This window comes from Tamandua tetradactyla, chromosome 5, assembly GCF_023851605.1.
Source record: "Tamandua tetradactyla isolate mTamTet1 chromosome 5, mTamTet1.pri, whole genome shotgun sequence".
NCBI classification, from domain to species: domain Eukaryota; kingdom Metazoa; phylum Chordata; class Mammalia; order Pilosa; family Myrmecophagidae; genus Tamandua; species Tamandua tetradactyla.
The window spans coordinates 147,834,704-147,857,015 of NC_135331.1; the positions used below are offsets into that span (position 1 = coordinate 147,834,704).

A 22,312-nucleotide genomic window follows, 5' to 3' on the forward strand; every position below is an offset into this window, starting at 1 on the left:
TTTTTGGAAATTGCAAAGCAAATAACAAGCAATAATTGATACAGCAAACCTAAAAGAGATGAACCCTAAACAGCAATGAGAAAAACTGAGAAGCAACCACATTTACCTTATAAGACTCCCAATGATTTGGGGTGGTGGAGGTGGTATCAGATAGCTCTGCAAGTGAGCTAATTAAAAAGGGGAGAGGGATTGATGGAAAGATAGACCCAAACATCCCCTTTCTGACTTCAGAAATGAAATGACTACCTCTTTATCATCCCAGCAGGATATCAGAGGTTTATTCTTTTAGAGGATGTATAACAGGGTCCGGATCACAGGACCCCAAACACAATTACAGGGATGGGTACACAAAAGCAGAGGAAAACTCCTCTAAATATAATTGAGGGTATGAGTACATAAATTTCCCCCAATAAAACGGAGGGAATGAGTGCACAAATAAAAACAGAGAAAATTAGTCAAAATTTATATATTGAATGTTGAGATTTCCTGACTTCTTCCCTTGGCTCTCAAAATACAGAGATGTACGCCTTCCAGGCAGAAAATGGGAATTTAATTTGTTCAAGAAAAAAGACTTACAGATGTAGACACTGAGGTTTCTCCAATGAAACATCCCAGTCATACTATCTTAAAGTGCATGCACACAAACACACACACTCCTTCCAGTCAGTTGGTAAATAAAGTTAAGGCTCACCAGACACTGGAGGAAAGTTTCTAATATGAGAAATGATTCTAAAACATGCAAAATAAAAGAAGCAATGTAGCAGACACAGATATGAATCAAGAGAAAGTAAATAAAATCTGGTATCTTCAAAGATAGGAGAATATATCCATGAAATAAGAGAATGTCATAAATAAATAAGAATATAGAAATTTAAAATACAAAAATTGACACTAATTTGAAGAGTACAAGAAAATCTCATTGGAAAAAAAAGGAGAGATAGAAAAGAACAAATAGGGTAAGAAAAATAAAGAAACAGTCCAGTAAGTTCAATATCCAAATAGCAATTCCTAACAAAAAATGAAGAGTAAAAAGAAACAAATAAAATAAATAATTGAAGTAAATTTCCTGGAACAAAAGGACCTAAGTTTCCAGACTGAAAGGGCTCAATGAGTCAGTGTCCAGCTTAATGAATGAAGATAAACTCACACTAAGATACATCATTCATGAATGTCAGGGAACAAAAACCAAAAAGTTAAAAATTTATAGAGACAGGGATGTGAACAGACACTTGCACACTGATGTTTATAGTGGCATCATTCACAAATTCCAACAGATGGAAACAGCCTAAGAGCCCAACAACTAATGAGTGGATAAACAAACTGTGGTACATACATATGATCAAATATTACACAACTGTAAGAAGGAATGAAGTCCTGACGCATGCAACAATATGGATGAACCTTGAGGACATTATACTGAGTGAAATAAGCCAGACACAAAGGATAAATATCCTGTCTCATCACTACGAACTAATTATAATGAGTAAACTCTGGAAGTTAAACTTTAGAGTATGGGTTATCAGGGGATAGATAGAGACTAAAGAATGGGCAGGTGACACTTAAGGTGTACAGGATGTTTAAGAAGATTGATTGTAAAGGTTCAGAATTGGATAGAGGTGATGATAGCACAATTCTGTAAGAGTAATTAATAATACTGAGTGTATACGGTTGAAAGGGGAAGTTAAGGGTCATGTACGTCATTAGAAGGAAACCCAGAGTATAAAACATGGGACTGTATGATAAAGCAGAGCCTACTGTGGACGATGAATGTGCTTAACTGTAAAATACAAGAAAGTGGTTAAACAAACTAAAACAGATGTACGCCACTATTATAAGGCATTAACAATAGGGTGGTATGCTGGTCTGAAACTGTTAAGTACCCCAGAAAAGGCATGTTCTTTTACTCCAATCTTGTAGGGGCAGACCTACTGTTGGGTGGGACCTTTTAATTAGGTTGCTTCCATGGAGATGTGACCCAGTTCATTCAAGGTGGATCTTAATACGCATACTGGAGTTTTTTTAAGAGGGGGACGTTTTGTAGAAAGCACAGACACTGCTTGGATACAGAAAAATGTTCCAGGAGATGCTAAGCCAAGTGAGGTAATCCAGCATTTGCCCAGGAGAAGCTTAGAGAGGACCCACAGATGCTTGGAGAGAGATGCTAAGACCCCCAGGACACAGAGAGAAAGCCAGTGGAATCAGAACCTGAAAACAATGAACAAACCAGGAACAATGACCAGCAGATGCCAGCCTTATGCCTTCCTAGCTGAGAGAGATGTTCCAAATGCCAGCAGCCTTTCTTCAGAGTCCAGGTATCATCCTGCGGATGCCTTAATTTGGACATCTTCATGGCCTTAGCACTGTATATTTGCAACCTAATAAATCGCCTTTGTAAAAGCCAATCCATTTCTGGCATATTGCATCCCAGAAGCTTTAGCAAACTGAAACAGGTGGTATTGAAAAAATCCAATTAATAAAAACTAAGGATTATAGTCAACGGTAATATTGTAATATTCTTTCATCAATTATAACAAAGGTAATATACCAAAACTAATTGTCAATAATACAGGGGTATAAAGGGTATGTGATTCTTTTTCTTTTTGAGCAAGGAGAATTGTGGTGATGACACACCACAATTGATATAATTGCATAAGTGTGCAATTATATCAAGAGCCACTAACTGTATACTTTGGATGGATTGATGCTGTGTGAATAAAACTTTTTTTTTAAGTTTACAGAAAGGAAAAAGCAAATTTTGTACAACAGATCAAGAATCATGACACTGAACTTTGCAAAAGCAATACTGGGAGATTAAAAAAAAAACGGAGCAATGCCTTTAAAATTCTAAGAGAAAATTATCTCTAGCCTAGAATTCCACATACAAAGTATTAATAGAATTTTCTTTCTATTAGATATTTTCATACATTTAAGATCTAAAAAAAAAAAGTCCCAATGTATTTTGTAGCCTTTCTCAAGAAGCTACAAAGTATGTGGTCCATCAAATGAAGAAGTAAACCAAGAGAGAGCAAGATGATGAAAAAAGGGGACAGAACACATAAGAGAATGTTAGGAATCCCCGTGATCCTAAGACAACTGCACAAAAGACTTAGAAAGCCATTGATCTGAACTGGAGCAGGTCAGATGGCTCCAGAAGAAAATTTCCTCAGGATAAATTGCTAATACATCTACTGTGCTTGAGCATATTCAGAAGGTGATAAACTTGTACAAGGGAAAAAAAGCAAAAAAATGGAACAAAACAACAAAAAAACAAAACAGTAATTAATTACAAGGAAAACAAAAGGTTGTACAGGAGAGTTATGGGAATAACAGTATAACACATGGATCAGCTGTGCCTAGCACTTAATAGACATAAATAATTTTTAAAATGAATAATTATCAATTAAAATCACAATTTAGTCATCATAATTAGAGTTACAATTTAGAGGGAGGATGGGACGTATGTGGCAGAGTCAAGGGTGGGAAAAAGATAAAATTTCATCTTTTATATTGGTAAGTCAATAAATAATGCTTACATTGAAAAATCAATACATAAGATAAGTATATTATTTAAAGATATAAAGGTAATTAACAAAAAAGGGTTAAATAAAAGAGCTCAAAGAAGTTATCTTTGGGAAGCAGGAAATTTGATGGGACAAGGTAAATGGGCCTGAAGAGTTTTGGTAGGAACCCTCGAACTATTTGACTCTTCAAATTATATGTATGTATAGCCTTGATTGAAAAAAATTTTCCCCAAACTATTATGATCTTTTATCTCTTGATTCTTAGACTCCAATACATATACTATTTAACTCAGCTTTATGAACTGCCAATAGACAGCATATAATTAATGACCTTACCTAAATCATATACAAAAATCTTGAATAAGGCAAGGCTGTAACCTTGCAATACTCCCAAAGCATACTATAGAGACCATCTTGCTTCACGTCATTAAATCATTCATCAGTATTGCTCAATTCATTCAACCCATTACCAATCCACTTGAATATATTATAATTCATTTCTCATTTTTCCTGTATTGTAAATTTTAAAAATGAAATATATTTAGAAATTATGATTTAATAAACATATAAACTCATAAGATTTATAACATAAAAGTCAATTATTCATTGGCTTATGGGATTAAAGTGATAAAAAATTGCTTTAACCATGTATTGTGGTCTAACATACAAAATTATACAGTTAATAAAATAAGGAATAAATCTAATAATACAATCTCATGATTGAATTTTCTTTCATCATCAAATTTTTAAGAGAACAAAGTTGTAAATTATTATGCTAAATGAGAAAAACCAAATTTGAAATTATTTTTTCTTAAAATAAGCTTATTTGAATTTATAAAACATTCTCTTAAAAATGAATACGTGGGGTGCATGGGTAGTTCGGTGGTTGGAATGCCTGCCTTTCATGTGGGAGACCCAGGTTCAATTCTTGGACCATGCATTCCACCCCCCACCCCCCAAAAAAATAGAATATGTAAAATTTCCCTTCTTCATTTTAGATAATAGGAGAGAATACTATTTCTTCTCTATTTTAAAATTAAAATCTATGCCTTGAAATAGATCTGAATTACATGGATGAGATTTATTTTAATTCATAGATGAATTAATTTATGTAGTTAAATTTCTTTTCCCCTAATTTTTATTCAAGATTAACAGAGTGAATGAGAAAATGTTCACATGGCACTATCACTGATTTGCTCACATTGCTGATGCTCCAATATACAACTGAACAATCTTTAACATAATATTAAATTCACAGAATACTTAGGTGAAGAACTACCCAACAAATGACATCTCAACTTACCTCTACAATAAAAGCTTTTCTTTCAGATTCACTTTCTATTTGCTTAATAGCAACATCTTTTGCTCTCCATTTAGCTTTGCAGACTACTCCAAAGGCTCCTCTTCCAACAACCTGAGTTTAAAAATAAAAAAAGCAAAGCAAAAAAATATGAGACTCAGAAACAAATAGATACAGCCCAATACTGAACCCAATTTGAAAGATTAACCAATGAAAATTATAAAAATCATCACTATCTGGATTTGGTACTGATCACCTATGAATTTTCACTAAATTGAGGAGATAATGAAATGCACACTAGTATCTATCTCTAAGTTTATGGTCTAGATACCTCCTCATTCTCAACTCTTGCTGCATTTCTAGCCTGCAGGCCTGCCCTCCAGTTTTCAGACTTGCCAGCCCCTATAGTCACGTGAATTATATTCTTAAATAAATCATATGCAATACATATAATAAATACTATGTGTGTATATATATATAAATAAATGCATTTATATACATTATACACACACATACTTGTATGCATATATATCCATATATCTGAATCTGCTTCCTGGAGAACTGTGGCACTGCATCTAAGCCTTCTGTGTCAAGCCTTTTTTTCTTTTTTAAATATTTTTATTGCTAAATCTTCACACATATACATTCCATACATGGTATACAGTCAATGGCTCACATATCATCACACAGCTGTGTATACATCACCATGATAACTTTTAGAACAGAAAATATATAAAAAGAAAAAATTCATACATATCATAGCCCTTGCCCCAATATCTATCTACCCAGTTTATTTTATCCTTTGTCCCCCTATTATTTATTTATTTTTTTAGCCTATATTTTTACTTATCCGTCCATATCCTTCATAAAAGAAGCATCAGACACAAGGTTTTCACAATCACATAGTCACACTGTAAAAGCTGTATCTATACAATCTTTGTCAAGAATCAAGGCTACTATAATACAGCTAAACAGTTTCAGGTACTTTCCTCCAGCCACTCCAATATACCATAAACCAAAAAGGGATATCTATATAATGCATAAGAATAACTTCTAGGATAACATCTTGACTCTGAAATGTCTTAGCCACTGAAACTTTCTTTTGTCTCATTTCTCTCTTCCTCCTTTTGGTCAAGAAGGCTTTCTCAATCCGATGATGCCAGGTCCCCGTTCATCTCTGGGAGTCAGGTCCCACATTACCAGGGAGATTTACACCCTGAGTCATGTCCCACGTACAGCAGAGGGCAGTGCGTTCACCTGCCAAGCTGGCTTAGGGAGAGAGGCCACATCTGAGCAACAAAAGAGGTTCTCTGGGAGTGACTCTTACGCATAATTATCAGTAAGTTTAGCTTCTCTTTTGCAGGAATAAAGCTTCATCAGGGCAAGCCCCAAGACTGAGGGCTCAGCCTCTTGAAATGATTGTCCCTACTGCTTGTGAGAATATCAGGAATATCAGCTGAATATTTCCTCCTTTCCCCACAGCAACCCAAGGGGACTCTGCATATACTTCTTTATTCACTGCCCAAATTACTCTGGGATATATCGGGGCATCACACTACCCTGTAGAAACCAACAAAATCTCATGCTCTATTCAAGATTACATGTACCTATGGTGTTCACTAAACTGACCATATAAGATAAATTAGGAAATGCACTACCCAAAATATAAATTTTGCACCAAATAAACATCTTTACCTTTGGTCTCACCCAGAAGTTAAAGTTTTAATACATGGATGATATCCTTTATCCTGTATTCTGATTTACCTTAGTCCTATCCAGATCAGTGTCAAGCCTTTCCTTAAGTGAAAAATCTACCTCCCTAAATAACTCTTATTTATTACGTACTTTCTATGTAGCAGAACTACGTACTAAACTAAGCGCATTATGCACGTTACCTGATTTACACAACCTTTGGAGGTTGGTTCTGATACTACCCTCATTTACGGGCAAGTACTTAGGTTTAAAGAAGTAAACTAACCTGTTCAAGGGCTCATAGCTAGTAAGTGGTAAAAAAAAGGTTTGATGCTAGGCAGTCTAATGCCAGGATGTTAGTGATTCTAATTTGCAACACATTCAAAGCCTTTTCTGTATCAGAAAATTGCAGCTACATCTTCCCTTGGAGAAGTCTTCACTGTGGACAAACTTACATTAAGAAATCTCGGCACAAAACTTGTCTGTAACATAGCTGACTATAAGTAGGGCATCAAATAATTTATTAAGCGCTCTTCTTACTTTGGAGAGTAAGAAGGGTGCTAATAATAACTATGCTAGGTCAGTAATGGTTAATTAGGACGTATGGTCTAGATTCCACTTCAAAAAATACACAAAGCACTGCAGATATGGCTAACATTTATTGAACATGTATCATATGCCAAGCACCATTCTATGTGCTTTTCATGTATTAACACAAATAATCCTCCCCCATTTTAAAGGTGAGGAAACAGTCACACAGTTGGAACATGCTCAAGACCACACTGTCAGGGAGTATTTACAGAAGCCTAGAGTACGTAATGACTTTTATATATTCAGCTTATGTCTTTCCTTGGCTTAAAAGAAACTGTGCTGTCTCTAGGCAAAATTGCCAAGCAGGTAAAAGTCTAGTAGCTAGTCTTTCCTTTGGTGATTTTCCATTCACACTTCTTAGGTGTGGGTGCTCAGGGTCCTTTTTTATGTTAGGCTGCTGCTCACCTTCATTCCACTCATGAGAAAATGAATGAACATAAGTCATTTGCACTTGACAACCAGATACTTTATCATGAATAGGTACTGGTTAAATCTGGCAGCATTAGGATAATAGAAAGGGTACACCCAGGATCTGGAATCTGCTAGACTGAGTTGAAATGTGGGCCTGTCTACATATTAGCTCAATGCTGTGCAGGTTAATGTCTTTGAGCTCAGTTTTCCCAACAGTAAAAAGGGGATGTTCACATTTTCTTTAGTGAATATTTCTAAGGATCATAAGTTAAGGCCAGGCATTTTGTTAAATATTATAAAAAGAATAATAAGTGCTTGGAATTGACTATGGATCAGTGTAAGGAGCTGTAGTGCTCATTTCTGTCACAATACATGAAGATGAATAGCAAACAGGTCCTAAAACAAATTTCATTTCATGACGATGTTAGGCTAAGAAAAATATGCATGGAGACCCCCATCTATAGCTATTACCATTAACTGTGAACTAGATTAGGAAGTAATTTGAATATATTCTTCAACCATGTATTTACAAATACACCAAAGCAAGTGGTACTTCGTAGACTCCCCTGTTTCATACTGACTCCCAACTGTCCATGGAGGGATTCCAAATATTAACTACAGCTGTAGATCATGCACTTGTCACAAAAATTGTGTATGATGAATAAGTGCCACCTAGTGATGAGATGATGGCTAACTCTGAACTTTCTTTTTACCGGTGGCTGAGGATGGTAGACTGCCCAAATACAGGTGGGCAGAATGGAGAGTACAGCTGAGTCTCAGAGGATCAAGGAAAGCCAAGGAGAGGGTCTCAGCAAGCAGGGAAAAGTAAATAAGGTCTCCTGCCTTCAAGGGGTGTGAGGCTTATGCCAATAGAAGGATGAACTTCATTTATGTATGCCTTAAACCAGTATTTCTGAGTGCCTACAATATAAGGCTACTGTTTGGAATATCAGAGGTAAAGCAGTAAATAAAACAAAGTATACCAGAATTTACTTTTGTTGTTGTTGTTGGTGGGCTTAATAGTCAATCAACAGACAGACCAAAAGATGAATAAGAAAAATATCAGATTGTAAAAAAAATGCCATGTTGTGAGCAAAAATAGGATATGATAAAGAGACTGGGAAGGCCATCTGAGGAGGTAACTAATCTGATATTTGAATGACAGAAGGAAACAAAGATCAGTGAGAAGAAACAATTAAGGTAAAGACTCTAAGGGAAAAAATTCATCTCCTTATTAAAAAATATTTTAATCCTATCTATAGACTAGGCACTGAAAATATTGCAGTGAATAAAACAGACCAAAATTTTTCCACTGCTTTTTTTCTTGTGGAGAGAGACAATAAATAAAATATATAAGAAAAAGATAATATTTTAGAAAATGATAGTGTGTTAAGAAAAGGGACATCATTGTGTGTGTATGTGGTCTCCCTCCTGTGGGGACTTCCTCACGTACCCATCTCCCCACCCAATTTAGACAGAGTAGTCAGGCAAGGCCTCACTGAGAAAAGTGACACTTGAGTGATGACCTGGAGAAAGCTTGGAGTATTTGGTGAGGCTAACAGTGGGAGGTGAGAAGAGTGATAGAAGATAAGGCTGGAGAGACAGGTAGAGGCCAGATCCTGTAGGCGCTAACATACGAAAGGAATTTGGCTTTCAGTCTAAATGCAATGGGAAGCAACTGGAGGACATTAAGGAAGGAAAGATGTGATATGATTTGTATTTAAATAAAAAAAAAAGAAAAAGCATTTTACCTCTTATATGAAGAATGGATTACAGGGTGGCTAGAGTACATAAATACAGAGATCTCAAGGAAGAAATAATAGCTGTGGGACAGGGTTGATGATACTGCAAAAATATGGGCAGACTAGGGATAAATTGTAGAAGTAGAGTCAAAAGAGCTTACTGATCGTCTTACATTGTAGGCAGAATGTGTGGTGAAGGCAAGAGATGAATCAGGATAATGCCTAGATTGGGCAACAGTTTACTGAAAGATAAGAAAGAAAACAGTAAGCTTGTTTTTTTACTCAATGAAAAATAGTTTTATTTTAATCATATGAATCTTAGTATGCCTATTAGATATTTATGTGGAGATGAGCCTGGAGGTCCAGTGAGAAGTCAGGCAGGGCTCCAACTATAAATCTGGAAGTCTCAGGGATATAGTTAGTGTTTCTAGTCAGTTGATTGGATGCAGTCACCAAAAAATAATATGTAAATACCGGTGTCCCAGAACTGAGCTTTGAAGCTTTCCAATTTTTCTAGAGCACCCAACAGAAAAGAAAACCAGAAATGATTGAGAAGGAATGGTCAATAAGGTAGCAGGCAAAGCATGAGTGTCACAGAAGCCAAGAGAAAAAAGTATTTCAGGAAGAAGACAGATAAAATAGCTGCAAAAGCAATAAGCTAGTGGTTGTCAAAGTGTAGTTCCTTGGTCAGAAATACTGAATAACACTTAATTACTGAGTCTAGCTGGTAATTCTGCAATCTATGCTTTAACCAGTCTTCTAGGTGATCCTGATGTTTGAGAATCACTGTATTAGGCCAATACACTGAAAGTATTAAATATATTAAAAACATAAAAATAAGTAAGACAAGATATTTTAATGGAAGCCATCATATAGACCAGAGAGCCCTCCCTTGCTTTTGATATCATTTATGGAAGCTTGTCAGAGCACTCAGATGCCCTCTTGGGCAGGAAGAAGTGAAAAGCAAAATTCTTGTGAGGAAAGACTGAACTCTGAAGTAACTTGAAATCTTGAATTTATTGAGTAAAAAAATTACCTGAAAGATAGCAGAGAAGCTTAGCCTACCTATAGGTAGGCCTAAGAGTTATTTCTAGAGGACCTCTTTTGTTGCTCAGATGTGGTCTCACTCTTTCTAAGCCCAATTCTGTAAATGAAATCATTGCCGTCCCTGCTACATAGGACATGACATCCAGGGGTGAAAGTCTCCCTGGAGGCGTGGGAGATGACTTCCAGGGATAAGTCCGGTCCTGGCACTGTGGGGTCAACAATTCCATCCTGACCAAAAGGAGGAAAAGAAGTGTAATTAATAAAGTACCAGTGGCTGAGGGAGTTCAAATAGAGTTGTGAGGCTACTCTGGGGGTCACTCTTATACAAGCTTCAATTAAATCATTGCCCCCCAACCAAAACCATTCCAGCCAATTCTAAAGAACACCTAGGGCAATATATAAGATCCTATAAAGGTTCCATGCACTAGGGTAACTTTCCAGAAACCTACAACATCCAGATGGATCCCTGGACCAGATGAGTCCTGAAACCTAAATGGCCCAACCTCTCTGGAATATCAGCTATAGTTCCATGTCCCCACCCCATATTAGTGACAGATCCTTCCAACATGAAAAAGTTAGAATGGCCATAGCCCAAATACCCTAAAGTGTGGGATAGAAAGATCAAAGGTGAAGGTGGGGTTTAACAAATGAATATGATTGCTGAATCATTAAGCTGATATTTCTTTTAGCCTCTAGTATCTTAGAGCAGCTAGAAGTAAAAACATAAAATTGTGGACTTGGAATCCACACCAAACTCTGAAATCTGTTCTACAACTAATTGTTGTGCTGTGCTTTGAAATTTATTGTTTTGTATATATGTTATTTTTCACAAAAAAGAAAAAAAAGTCAATAGTGGTAATAAAAAAGTATTTATTCCTTCTAGCCTACTATATTCTGGAGTAACTAGAAGGAAAAATCTGAGATGATGGTATGGTAGCCCATGACAAACTGGGGGATCTGTCCTGTAACTACTAGGTGAAGAGTGTTTTGAAAACTATTGCTTTCTCCTTTCTTTGCTTTGTATATATGTTATATTACACAATAAAAAGAGTTAAAAAAAATTACCTGAAAGAAATAAATTTTATAGTGGAGTTAATCAAGTTATCTTTAATGTGGCAAGATTAAGTGCTTTTCTCTACTGAGTTGAAAGGAGGGGGAACTCGCCTAGGCAAGTTGCAGTGAGTTACAAGAAAATGAAGTCACTTTTCTGAACAACCTCCAAAAACAAAGAAATACACATGGAGTTACATGAATAAATAAAAATATGTATACAAACAACTATCCATATGGAAGTAGGTAGATGATAGATATATTGATAGGAAAGTCTTACCTTCCCCCATACAATTCTGATATAACCTCCCTAAGAGAACATGAGAAATAGGGGTTGCTGATGATACTGTACATAATGAAAAATGCTCCTAGGGCATTCCAATTGTTACTCCCCACCCCTTCCTTCATGAAATAACATTTTAAAGACGTATACTTTTTTTAATGCTATCTCCCTACATATATGTATTTCTGTATTTATACATACACACACACAGAGGTAGGTAGGTGATATGCATATCATAGGGAATTTTATTCACAATGTATTTTTTTTTTTCCGGGGCTGGGGGTGGGATGGGGGTGGATTGTATGCATGATGCATGGGGCCAGGAATTGAACCCAGTTTCCCACATAGCAGAGGAGAATTCTACCACTGAACTACCCATGCATCCCAAGAAGTGCAATTTTTATCATTTGTATGTAATATAATAATACAATCTTACATTTGTTTAACAATATATTACAACTTATAAAACATTTGCACAAATATGATAAAAGTTTAAATCTCATCATAATCCAGTGCATACGCAGCATTTTTTTTTCACTCCCATCTTACAGAGGGGAAAACTAAGTCTCCAGGAAGTTATCTACACAAGATCATGGAACTAGTAAATGAGAGTTACCTGTCAGGTATGTCCTTTGATGCCAACAAGACAGAGGTCCTAGTGGACTGCTTTAATGAGATTACACAAAGTCTCTTATATAGGGAGCATTAGAAATGCTACTCAGAAGCAGCAAGTATGATAAAATTACAAACAAGTATCTTTACAAAATGTTATATACAAATTAGGTTTTCAACTGCTTAGAAAGGGTTATTTAAAAAAGACTAATCTCCTTTAAGAAATACAAGTAATTTTGGATCAGCAGAGGTTTGTGTATAAAGAACTTATGGTAGATAGTCTCTAAAGATGATAGTCATCAATTCTTTCTCACCCTGTCTGTCTGTGCATGCCATTCTCTATTGGGAAGTGGAGCTTATTTTTCCTTCCCTTGAATCACAGTTGTCCTATGGCTGCTTTGATAAAAAGTGCCATAGAAACGATGTTTTGGGAACTTCAAAACCAGGCAAAGAGGTCTAGCAGCGTATGCGTTCCTCCTCTTGGAACCCAGTCACTATACTGTAAGAAGCCTAATCACCATGGAAAGGTGTGAAGGAGGAGAACTGAGTGTTTGGTTGATAATTTCAGTGTGCTCCCAGCAGTCAGTGCCACTTTGACAAACATCAGTAAGCCACCTTGGATGTGGCAGCCCACTTGAGCCCCAGGTGAAATCATGTAGAGCTGAAGAACCACCCAGGTCAACCTAGTCATTTCAAAACAAAGGAGGATAGAAGGATTTCTTATTGAAGAAAAGATATAAATGATGATTTGAGGAAAACAAACAAAAAAGTACTTGTTTACACAGACAAATTATAAGTGAATTATTTAAGGTTGATAATTAAAACTGAAACTTCAAAAAGAAAATACTGATGACTTATAATGACGAGGAGGGAATAGACTTTCTATCCTATACAACAGACAGAAAGTTAAAGGAAAAAAGAGTTCAGATTTAATGATACAAAAATGTAAAGCTTTTCTATGAAATACATATCTCAAATCCAAATGACAAGCAGTGAAAAACATCTGCAACATGTAGAGTTACATGCATCAAGAGCTCTTATAACCAGTAATCCACCTTGCCCTCCAAACCTCAAAACAGAAGTAAGCAAAAAGATTATATATGTAGGAACCACATATGGCCAATAGGATATGAAAAGTGTTGAACTCCCTATAATCAAAGAAATAACAATTAAAACAACAGTATTCAGTTCCCCAATGAGATGAATGAAAATTTAAAATTCCAGTGTTAATTTGGCATTTTGTATCATGGTTAAGTTTTAAAAATGTACATTTGTTCTGAGCCTGGAAATCTACTTCCAGGAATTTATTGCATGCAATAATTACCTATGAAAAAGACTGCTAACAAAAGTTTGTATTAACAAGAAATTAGAAACAACCCCAATATTATCAACAGACGATTAATTACAGAACAATTCCATCTAAGCCTCCTTTACTGGCTCTTTATCCTCTGTCCAAACCTTTGAGTTGGTGCTTTCTAAGGGTTCTTTCCTTGGCCCTGAGTTCTTTCCTCATCTATTCTCTAATCTCAGACCTTTGTATTCTCAATTTTTTCTCTCACCCAGGTCTTTATTCCCAGCTCAATATATATTTAAAACCACCTTTGGGCAATTTCCCTTTGGAACCACTGTATGTTCTACAGGCATCTCACCTCACCTTCAACATGTCAAAAACAGATCCCACTATCTATCCCTACATTCAACATAACGCAGCTAATTTGGCTTTGGTTAAGCAGATTTACAAGATTATACTATTTCATTTTAATGAAAGCAATCCTCACATTATGGAAAAGCAGAATGAAAAGATTTTTAGGAAGGAACTGCCTACTAAAAGGTAGTAATAATAATTCAAGTACAAGTGAACAAGAAAATGGCAAGTCTGACTCTTCTCTACCAGAACTACTCTTTGTCAGCAGCCACATTATGAGTGAAAAACAAGCTAATTTGATCTAAGATGCTGACCTAAAAAACTCAAAATCATTCAGAAAGATGATTCAAATATAGTTTGTTTGTTATTTTACTTTTTTGCATTGGAATCGAACCCAGGTCTCTGGCATGGCAGGTGAGAATTCTGTCACTGAGCCACCATCGTACTGCACTCCAATATGGTTTTACATTTACTGTCATTAACAATGAATCTTGCTCTAACTGTTTGCTGCACCTTGAGTTATGATCAAATGATAGCATGGAGCCATAACTTAAGTTTAGTGCATTTTAAATTTTACTTCTGTTTAAAAATATATCTTATTACTCATGTGCACATGTACATATTAAACAAACCCCAACTATATGTATAGAACACAGAGAGAAATTGTCTCTCTACGCTGGGAGACAATAAAAAAAAAAATTGGAGACCACTGCTCTATAGGATTTGTTGGCTAAGAAAGTATACTATTGTCTGCCTTCTACTTCTAGGCTGAATGTAAGACAGGCCTCTGCCGAAAGAGAAAATATTGCTAGTGTGTGGATTTTTAAATATATATATACTTTTGCCCAACTCTGCAAGTGAAATCACTGCCCTCCTCTCTATGTGGGACATGATATCCAGGAGTGAAAGTCTCCCTGGCAACGTGGGATATGACTTCCAGTGATAAGCCTGGCTTTGGCACTGTGGGATCAACAATTCCATCTTCACAAAAAGGGGAAAAGAAGTGAAACTAATAAGGTATCAGTAGCCGAGACAGTTCAAATAGAATTGAGAAGCTACTCTGGAGGTCACTCTTACACAAGCTTCAGTTAGACATTGCTACCTATCGTAGCTTCCCATACCCCCACCAAACCATTCCTACCAATCCTAAAGAACACTAAGGGCATTATGTAAGATTCTTCAAAGGTCCCATATAAGAGAGTAACTTTCCAGAAACCTACAATCTCCAGATGGGTCCTTGGCCCAGAAATGTCCTGAAATGCAGAGGACCAGCCTCTCCAGAACATGAACTAGTTTCAACCCCCTATCCCATATTATCAACAGCTTCTTCCAACATGAAAAAGTTAGAACGGGTATAGCCCAAATACCCCTAAAGAGTGGGAGAAAGATCAAAGGTGATGGTAGAGTCATACAGAGAAAGTAGAGTTTAACAAATGAGTATGGTTGCTGAATTATTATGCTGACATTTCTTTTAGTGCCTAGTATCTTAGAGTAGCTAGAAGTAAAAACCTAAAATTGTGGAATTGTAACACATACACTTTGGATGATTACATGGTATTGAATATATAATCTATATCTATATCTATATATATACTTTTGACTTCCAGGAAGATGGTGGAATAGGATAGGCTGAGTTCCCTGCTCCATGGAACAACTAGAGAAGTGAAAGAAATACAACCACAACAGTAGTTCTAAGACGTAAGTGACCTGGGAGGGCCTTCTACACTACATAGAGATGCCATGGACGAAAAAGCTGAGGAACTGGGACAGAGAAAATGAGGTGAGTGGGCTTGGTCACAACTCCACCAGGAATGAGAGGCTATGCCCAGAAAGTGCCTGCTCCTGCAGCTAGTTGGGAGATCAGCCTCCTCAGCTCTCCCCTTCCACCGGGGAAACTTGCTTTCCCTGCTCACAGAGACCATCCAACTAATGTAGAGCCTACTGCTCCCCTTTCCATACAGAGGACCAGACCCTGCAGGAGTGCACAGATGGGGAGGCAGGGATGAGGAGGCAAGCCACATGATGACGTGTGCCCCCACACTACCCCGCATACCCCTGCACCCTCATGATGTGCCTCGCATCACTTCTACTGGTTGGCATTTCCAAATTGGCTATTACAGGGGCAACTGAATTACCCAGTCCCACAGACAAGGTCATTCCAAGTGGGGCCTGGGGGCCTTCAGATCCATCAGGCCCACAAGTGAAATCTCCACTGAGGTGCACATAGCCCTTGGGTTAGTGGCTTTCAGCGTGCACTGGGAGTAGCAGATATGGCTGGAATTGAACCATGTCTCCATCCAGCTCAGCCAGCAGCTGCAGTAAGAGAGAGGCAGGCCTGAGGGGAAGAGGAGGCCCAAAAGTGGTATCTGCTGGGAACAAATGAAAAGTGCAGTCTGACAAACTGCCTATCTGTCTAACTTCAAACAGATCCTCAAGGAGATCTGCATTCCCTGAATGAGGTTGGCATCTTGGTTGGTGAGGAATTACTGATATGCTAAGTGCATTTCAATGCAAACCCAAGCAAATACAAAACCTTAGATGACTGAGGAAATCAACTTTCAAAATAACCCTATCAAGATAATCAAACGCCTTGAAGCAAAAAGAAAATCACAAAGCATATGAAGATACAGGCAGAGATTACCCAGCCAAATTAAAACAGCAGGGTAGACACAGACTTTGGAACAACTAAAGATGTTTATACATTTCTCCTAAATAAATACAATAGGTTGGCTAATGACATAAAAGACATTAAGAAGTCACTAGAAGAGCATAAAGAAGAATTTTAAAGAATAAATAGAAAAACAGCAGGTATCATGGAGAGGAAAGATATCATAGGCCACATTAAAAATATCCTAGACACACACAACAGCAGATTTGAAGAGGTAGAAGAAAGAATAAGAGGTCAGGACAATTGAATTTGAATGCACTAAAGAACAAATGGCAAAAAAAGATGGAAACATTTGAATTGAATCTCGGGGAAATGATGGGCAACAAGAAGCACACAAATATTGGTGTCCACAGGAGAAGAAAATAGTAAAGGGCTAGGAAGAACAGTCGAAGAGATAATTGGGGAAAACTTCCCAACCTTTATAAAACACGTAAGTATGCAAATCAAAAGCCCAATGAACCTCAAATAAAATAAATACCAAACAGGCCTACTCCACTACACATACTAATCAGTCAAATGCTGAAGAGAAGCAGAAAGACCTGAAAGAGGCAAAAGAAAAGTGACACATCACATACAAGGGAAACCAGATAAGACTGAGTTTGGACTACTCAAAAGGCACCACGGAGGCAAGAAGGCAGTGGTATGATATATCTAAGATACCGAAAGAGAAAGGTTTCCAGCCAAGAATTCTTTATCCAGCTAAATTGTCCTTCAAAAGTGAGGGAGAGATTAAAATTTTCACAGACAGGCAAAGGCTGAGAGAATTTGTCAATAAGAGACTGGTGCTACAATGCTAAATGGAGTTCTGTTAGCTGAAAAAAAAAAAAATACAGGAGAGGGAGCTCTGGAGGAGGGCACAAAATTGAAGAGTACCAGTAAGGTAACTTAGAGGATAAAAAGAGAAATAGGGAAAAGAATGTACAGACCTGACAAATAAAATCTAAAGGATAAGATGGTAGAGTCAAGAAATGCCTTTACAATAATAACTTTGAATGTCTATGATCTAAACTTACCAATTAAAAGGTACAGACTGGAAGAACAGATTAAGAAATATGACATACAAATACACGGAAAATGAAGGATGGAAAAAGATGTTCCATACAAACTGTAACCAAATAAAGCAGGAGTAGCTATACTAATATCAGACAAAATAGATTTTAAATGTAAAAACTCCAGAAGAGGCAAAGAAGGACATTACATATTAATAAAAGGGACAATGCACCAAGAAGAAATATCAATCATATATATTTATGCTCTCAATCAAGGAGCTCCAAAATACAAGAGGCAACACTGGAAAAACTGAAGGGAACAATAGACATTTCAATAATAATAGTGGGAGACTTTTAATATACCACTCTCCTCTATAGACAGAACAACCAGGCAGAGAATCAATAAAGAAATTGAGAACTTAAGCAATTTGGTAAATGAATTAGACCTAACAGACATATATAAATTGCTACATCCAAAAGCACCAGGATATACATTCTTCTCCAGTGCTCATGGAACATTCTCTAGGATAGATCACATGCCAGGGCTCAAAACAGGTTTTTATAAATTAAAAAGATTAACTATTTTAAGTTATCTAAAAAGATTAACTTTCTCTGATCACAATGGAATGAAGCTGTATATCAATAACCACCAAAGAACCAGAACTCACACAAATATATGGAGATTAAATAATGCATTCTTAAACAATCCGTAGGTCAAAGAAGAAATTGCTAAAGAAATTGGTAAATATCTGGAGATGAATGAAAATAAGAACATAAAATATTAGAACCTATGGAATGTGGCATAGGCAGTGATGAGAGGGAAATTTATTCCCTTATATGCCTATATGAAAAAAGAAAAAGAGCAAAAATTGAGGACTTAAATGCTCACTTGGAAGAACTTGAGAAAGAACAGCAAACTAACCCCAAAGCAAATAGAAAAAGAGAAATAACAAAGATTAAACAACCACACAACAAAACAATAGAATCAATAAAACCAAAAGACAGTTCTTTGAGAAAAATCAATAAAATTGATGGACCCTGAGCTAGGCTGACAAAGAAAAAAAGAGAGGATGCAAATAAACAAAATCAGAAATGAGATGGGGATTGTCACCAGGAACCCCAAAGAAATAAAAATAACCCTAAGAGGATACTATGAACAACTATAAGGCCACAAACTAGACAACTAAATGGACAAATTCCTAGAAACTCATGAACAACTTACAGTAGGCTGAGAAGAAATAGAAGATCTCAACAAACCAATCACAAGTAAAGCAATTCAGTCAGTCATTAAAAATCTTCCTACAAAGAAAATGCCCGGACCAGATGGCTTCACAGGGGAATTTCATAAAACATTCCAAAGAGAACTAACACCAATTCTGCTCAAACTTTTCCCAAAAAATGAAGAAAAAGGAAAACTACCTAACCATTTTAGGAAGTTAACATCACTCTAATACCAAAATTAGATAAAGCTGCTATAAGAAAGGAAAACCACAGGTCAATCTCCCTAATGAATATAGATGCAAAAATTCTCAACAAAACACTAGCAAATAGAATCTAAGACACATTGTAAGAATTATACACCATGACCAAGTAGGCTTTATGCCAGGAATGCAAGGGTGGTTCAACAGAAGAAAACTCAATCAATGTAGCAGTACATTAACAAATTGAAAGGGAAAACGTCACACAATCATCTCACACTGATGCTGAAAAAGCACTTGACAAAATTCAGCAACTTTTTATGACAAAAACACTTCAGAAGGCAGGAATTGAAGAAAACTTCCTCAATATGATAAAAATAAAATACTTATAAAACACCCATAGCTAGAATCGTACTCAAAGGAAAGAGAAGGAAAGCCACCCCCCCACCCCCAAGATTGGGAACATGATAGTTCAGGCAGGAAAAAGAAACAAAAAGCATCCAAATCAGGAAGGAAGAAGTAAAACTTCCATTATTTGCAGATGACATTATACTATACTTGGAAAATCCTGAGAAATCTACAAAAAAGCTTCTTGAGCAAACAAATTCAGCAGAGAGGTGGGATACAAGATTAATGAGCAAAGATCAGTAATGTTTCTATACACAAGCAATGACTTAACTAAGGAGACAATTGAAAAAGCTCCAATCAAAATAGGAACTAAAAGAATCAGGTATCTAGAAATAAAGTTAGCCAGGGATGTAAAGGACCTGTACATAGAATGATATAAAACATTGCTATAAGAAATCAAAGTTCTAAACAGGTGTAAAAACATTCCCTGCTCATAGATAGGAAGGTTAAACACAGTTAAGATGTCAATTCTTACCCAAATTGATTTACATTCAATGGAATACCAATTGTGGTAGTTAGATTCAGTTGTCAACCTGGCCAGGTGAAGGCACCTAGTTCTTTTGCTATGGACATGAGCCAATGGTGCGTGAACCTCACTGGTTGCTGATTACATCTGCAGTTGGCTAGGAGGCCTGCCTGCTGCAATGAATGATGTTTGACTTAATTGGCTGGTGCTTAAATGAGAGAGCTCAACGTAGCACAGCCCAAAAAGCTTGGCATACCTCATCACAGCACTTGCAGCTCAGTCCAGGCCTTTGGAGATGCAGAAAGGAATCACCCCGGGGAAAGTTGTTGGAACCCAGAGGCCTGGAGAGAAGGCCAGCAGAGATTATCCTGAGCCTTCCCACGTAAGAAAGAACTTCAGATAAAAGTTAGCTGCCTTTCCTCTGAAAAGCTAATGAAATAAATCCCCTTTTATTAAAAGCCAATCCATCTCTGGTGTGCTGCATTCTGGCAACTAGCAAACTAGAACACCAATCAAAATTCCAACCACCCAGTTTGAAAACTTGGAAAAGCTAGCTGTCAAATTAATTTGGAAGGGAAATGAGACCTCAAATAGCTAAAAATATCCTAACAAAGTAGGAGGACTAACACTTCCTGATTTTAAAACATGTTATAAAGCCACAGTGGTCAAAACAGCATGGTACTGCACAAAGATAGAAGTATCACCAATGGAATTGAATCAAGAGAGCTGAGACAGACTACCAAATCTAACATCAATTATCTTTGACAAAGTCACTAAATTTACTGAATTGGGTCAGAATAATCTTTTCAATAAATGGGAATGGGAGAACTGGATAGTAATAGCCGAAAGAATGAAAGAGGACCCTTACCTTACTTCCTATACAAAAATTAACTCAAAGGCCTAAATATTAGAGTCGGTATCACAAAACTCCTAGAAGAAAATATAGTGAAACATCTTTAAGACCTACTTGAAGGAGGCAGCTTCTGTTTTTTTAAAAAATATTTTTATTGACAAATCTTCACACACATACAGTCCATATGCGGCTCACAATATCAGCACATATCTGTGCTTTCATCACCACGGATCATTTTTAAAACATCTGCATCACTCCAGAAAAAGAAATAAAAAGAAAAAATAAGAAACTCACACATCCCATACCCCTTACCCCTCCCTCTCATTAGCCACTAGTATTTCAATCTACCCAATTTATTTTACCCATTATCCCCTCATTATTTCTTTTTATCCATATTTTTTTACTCATCTGTTCATACTACGCATAAAAGGAGCATCAGACACAAGGTTTTCACAATCACACAGTCATAATGTAAAAGCTATATTTTATGCAATCATCTTCAAGAATCAAGGCTACCGGAACATAGCTCAATAGTCTCAGTTACTTTCCTCCAGATACTCCAAAATACCATAAACTAAAAAGGGATATCAATATAATGCATAATAATAACCTCCAGGATAACCTCTTGGCTCTGAAATCTCTCAGTCACTCAAGCCCTTGTTCTTGAGCTTATTTATGTAGTGGAGAAAAACCTCTTTTGTTGCTCAGATGTGGCCTCTTTCTCTTTAAGCCCAACTCTGCAAGGAAAATCATTATTCTCCCCACTACATGGGACATGACATCCAGGGAGAAAAATCTCCCTGGCAATGAAGACTCTGACTTCCAGGGATGAGCCTGGCCCTGGCACCATGGGATTGACCAAAAGGGTCCCCAAAAGGGGTCTGTAATAAAATAAGGTATCAGTGACTAAGAGTGTTCTAATAGCATCAAGAAGCTATTCTGGAGGCTACTCTTATGCAAGCTTCAGCTAGATATTACTAATTACCATGGTTTGCCAACCTCCAACCAAAACCATTCCTGTTAACCCTAAAGAACACCTAGGGCTCCATCTGAGATTCTACTAAAATGTCACACACTAAGATTATTTTCCAGAAACCTACAACCTACAACCTCCAGATAGTTCCTAGGGCAGATAATTCCCGAAACTCAGAGTATCAACTAGTTTCAGTCACCTATCCCATATTATCAGCAGCCCTTTCCAACATAAAGAAGTTAGAATGGGCATAGACCAAAAATCCCTAAAGATTGGGCAAAGCATCAAAGGAAAAGGAGGAGTTATAACAGAGAAGATAGGATTTAACAAATGACTGTGACTGCTGAATAATTACATTAATATCTCTTTTAGTCTCCAGTATCTTGGAGCACCTAGAAGGAAACCTGAAATTGTGGAACTGGAACCCATACCAAACTCTGAAATCTGTTCTATAACTACTTATTACAATGTATGTCAAAATTTATTGCTTTTTTGTATATTATATTTCATAATAAAAATATTTAATATGTAGATAAGAAAATATTTCACAAATTTCTTTATTGCATTAATCAAGAATTTAAAATGGTGAAGACTGAAAGGGAGTAACAACTAGCAAGTAATTAAGGGATTATATATGTTACCA

At 36.6% G+C, this 22,312-nt stretch overlaps 1 protein-coding gene across 5 annotated transcripts in view; it reads right to left on the bottom strand.

Annotated features, from left to right (window-relative positions):
• Positions 1 to 22,312, bottom strand: part of MAP3K7 (mitogen-activated protein kinase kinase kinase 7) — a 116,175-nt gene that overhangs the window by 87,976 nt on the left and 5,887 nt on the right. For 4 of the 5 annotated variants that reach the window (XR_013176292.1, XM_077162424.1, XM_077162423.1 and 1 more), the window contains exon 2: positions 4,825 to 4,935. Coding sequence is in view for 2 of the 5 variants with exons in the window: in XM_077162424.1 (XP_077018539.1) it covers positions 4,825 to 4,935 (111 nt within the window). In the remaining 3 variants the exon portion in view is untranslated. Of the gene's footprint in view, positions 1 to 4,824; positions 4,936 to 10,293; positions 10,533 to 22,312 lie in introns of all 5 variants that reach the window. The other variant, XM_077162425.1, reaches the window with a different exon arrangement.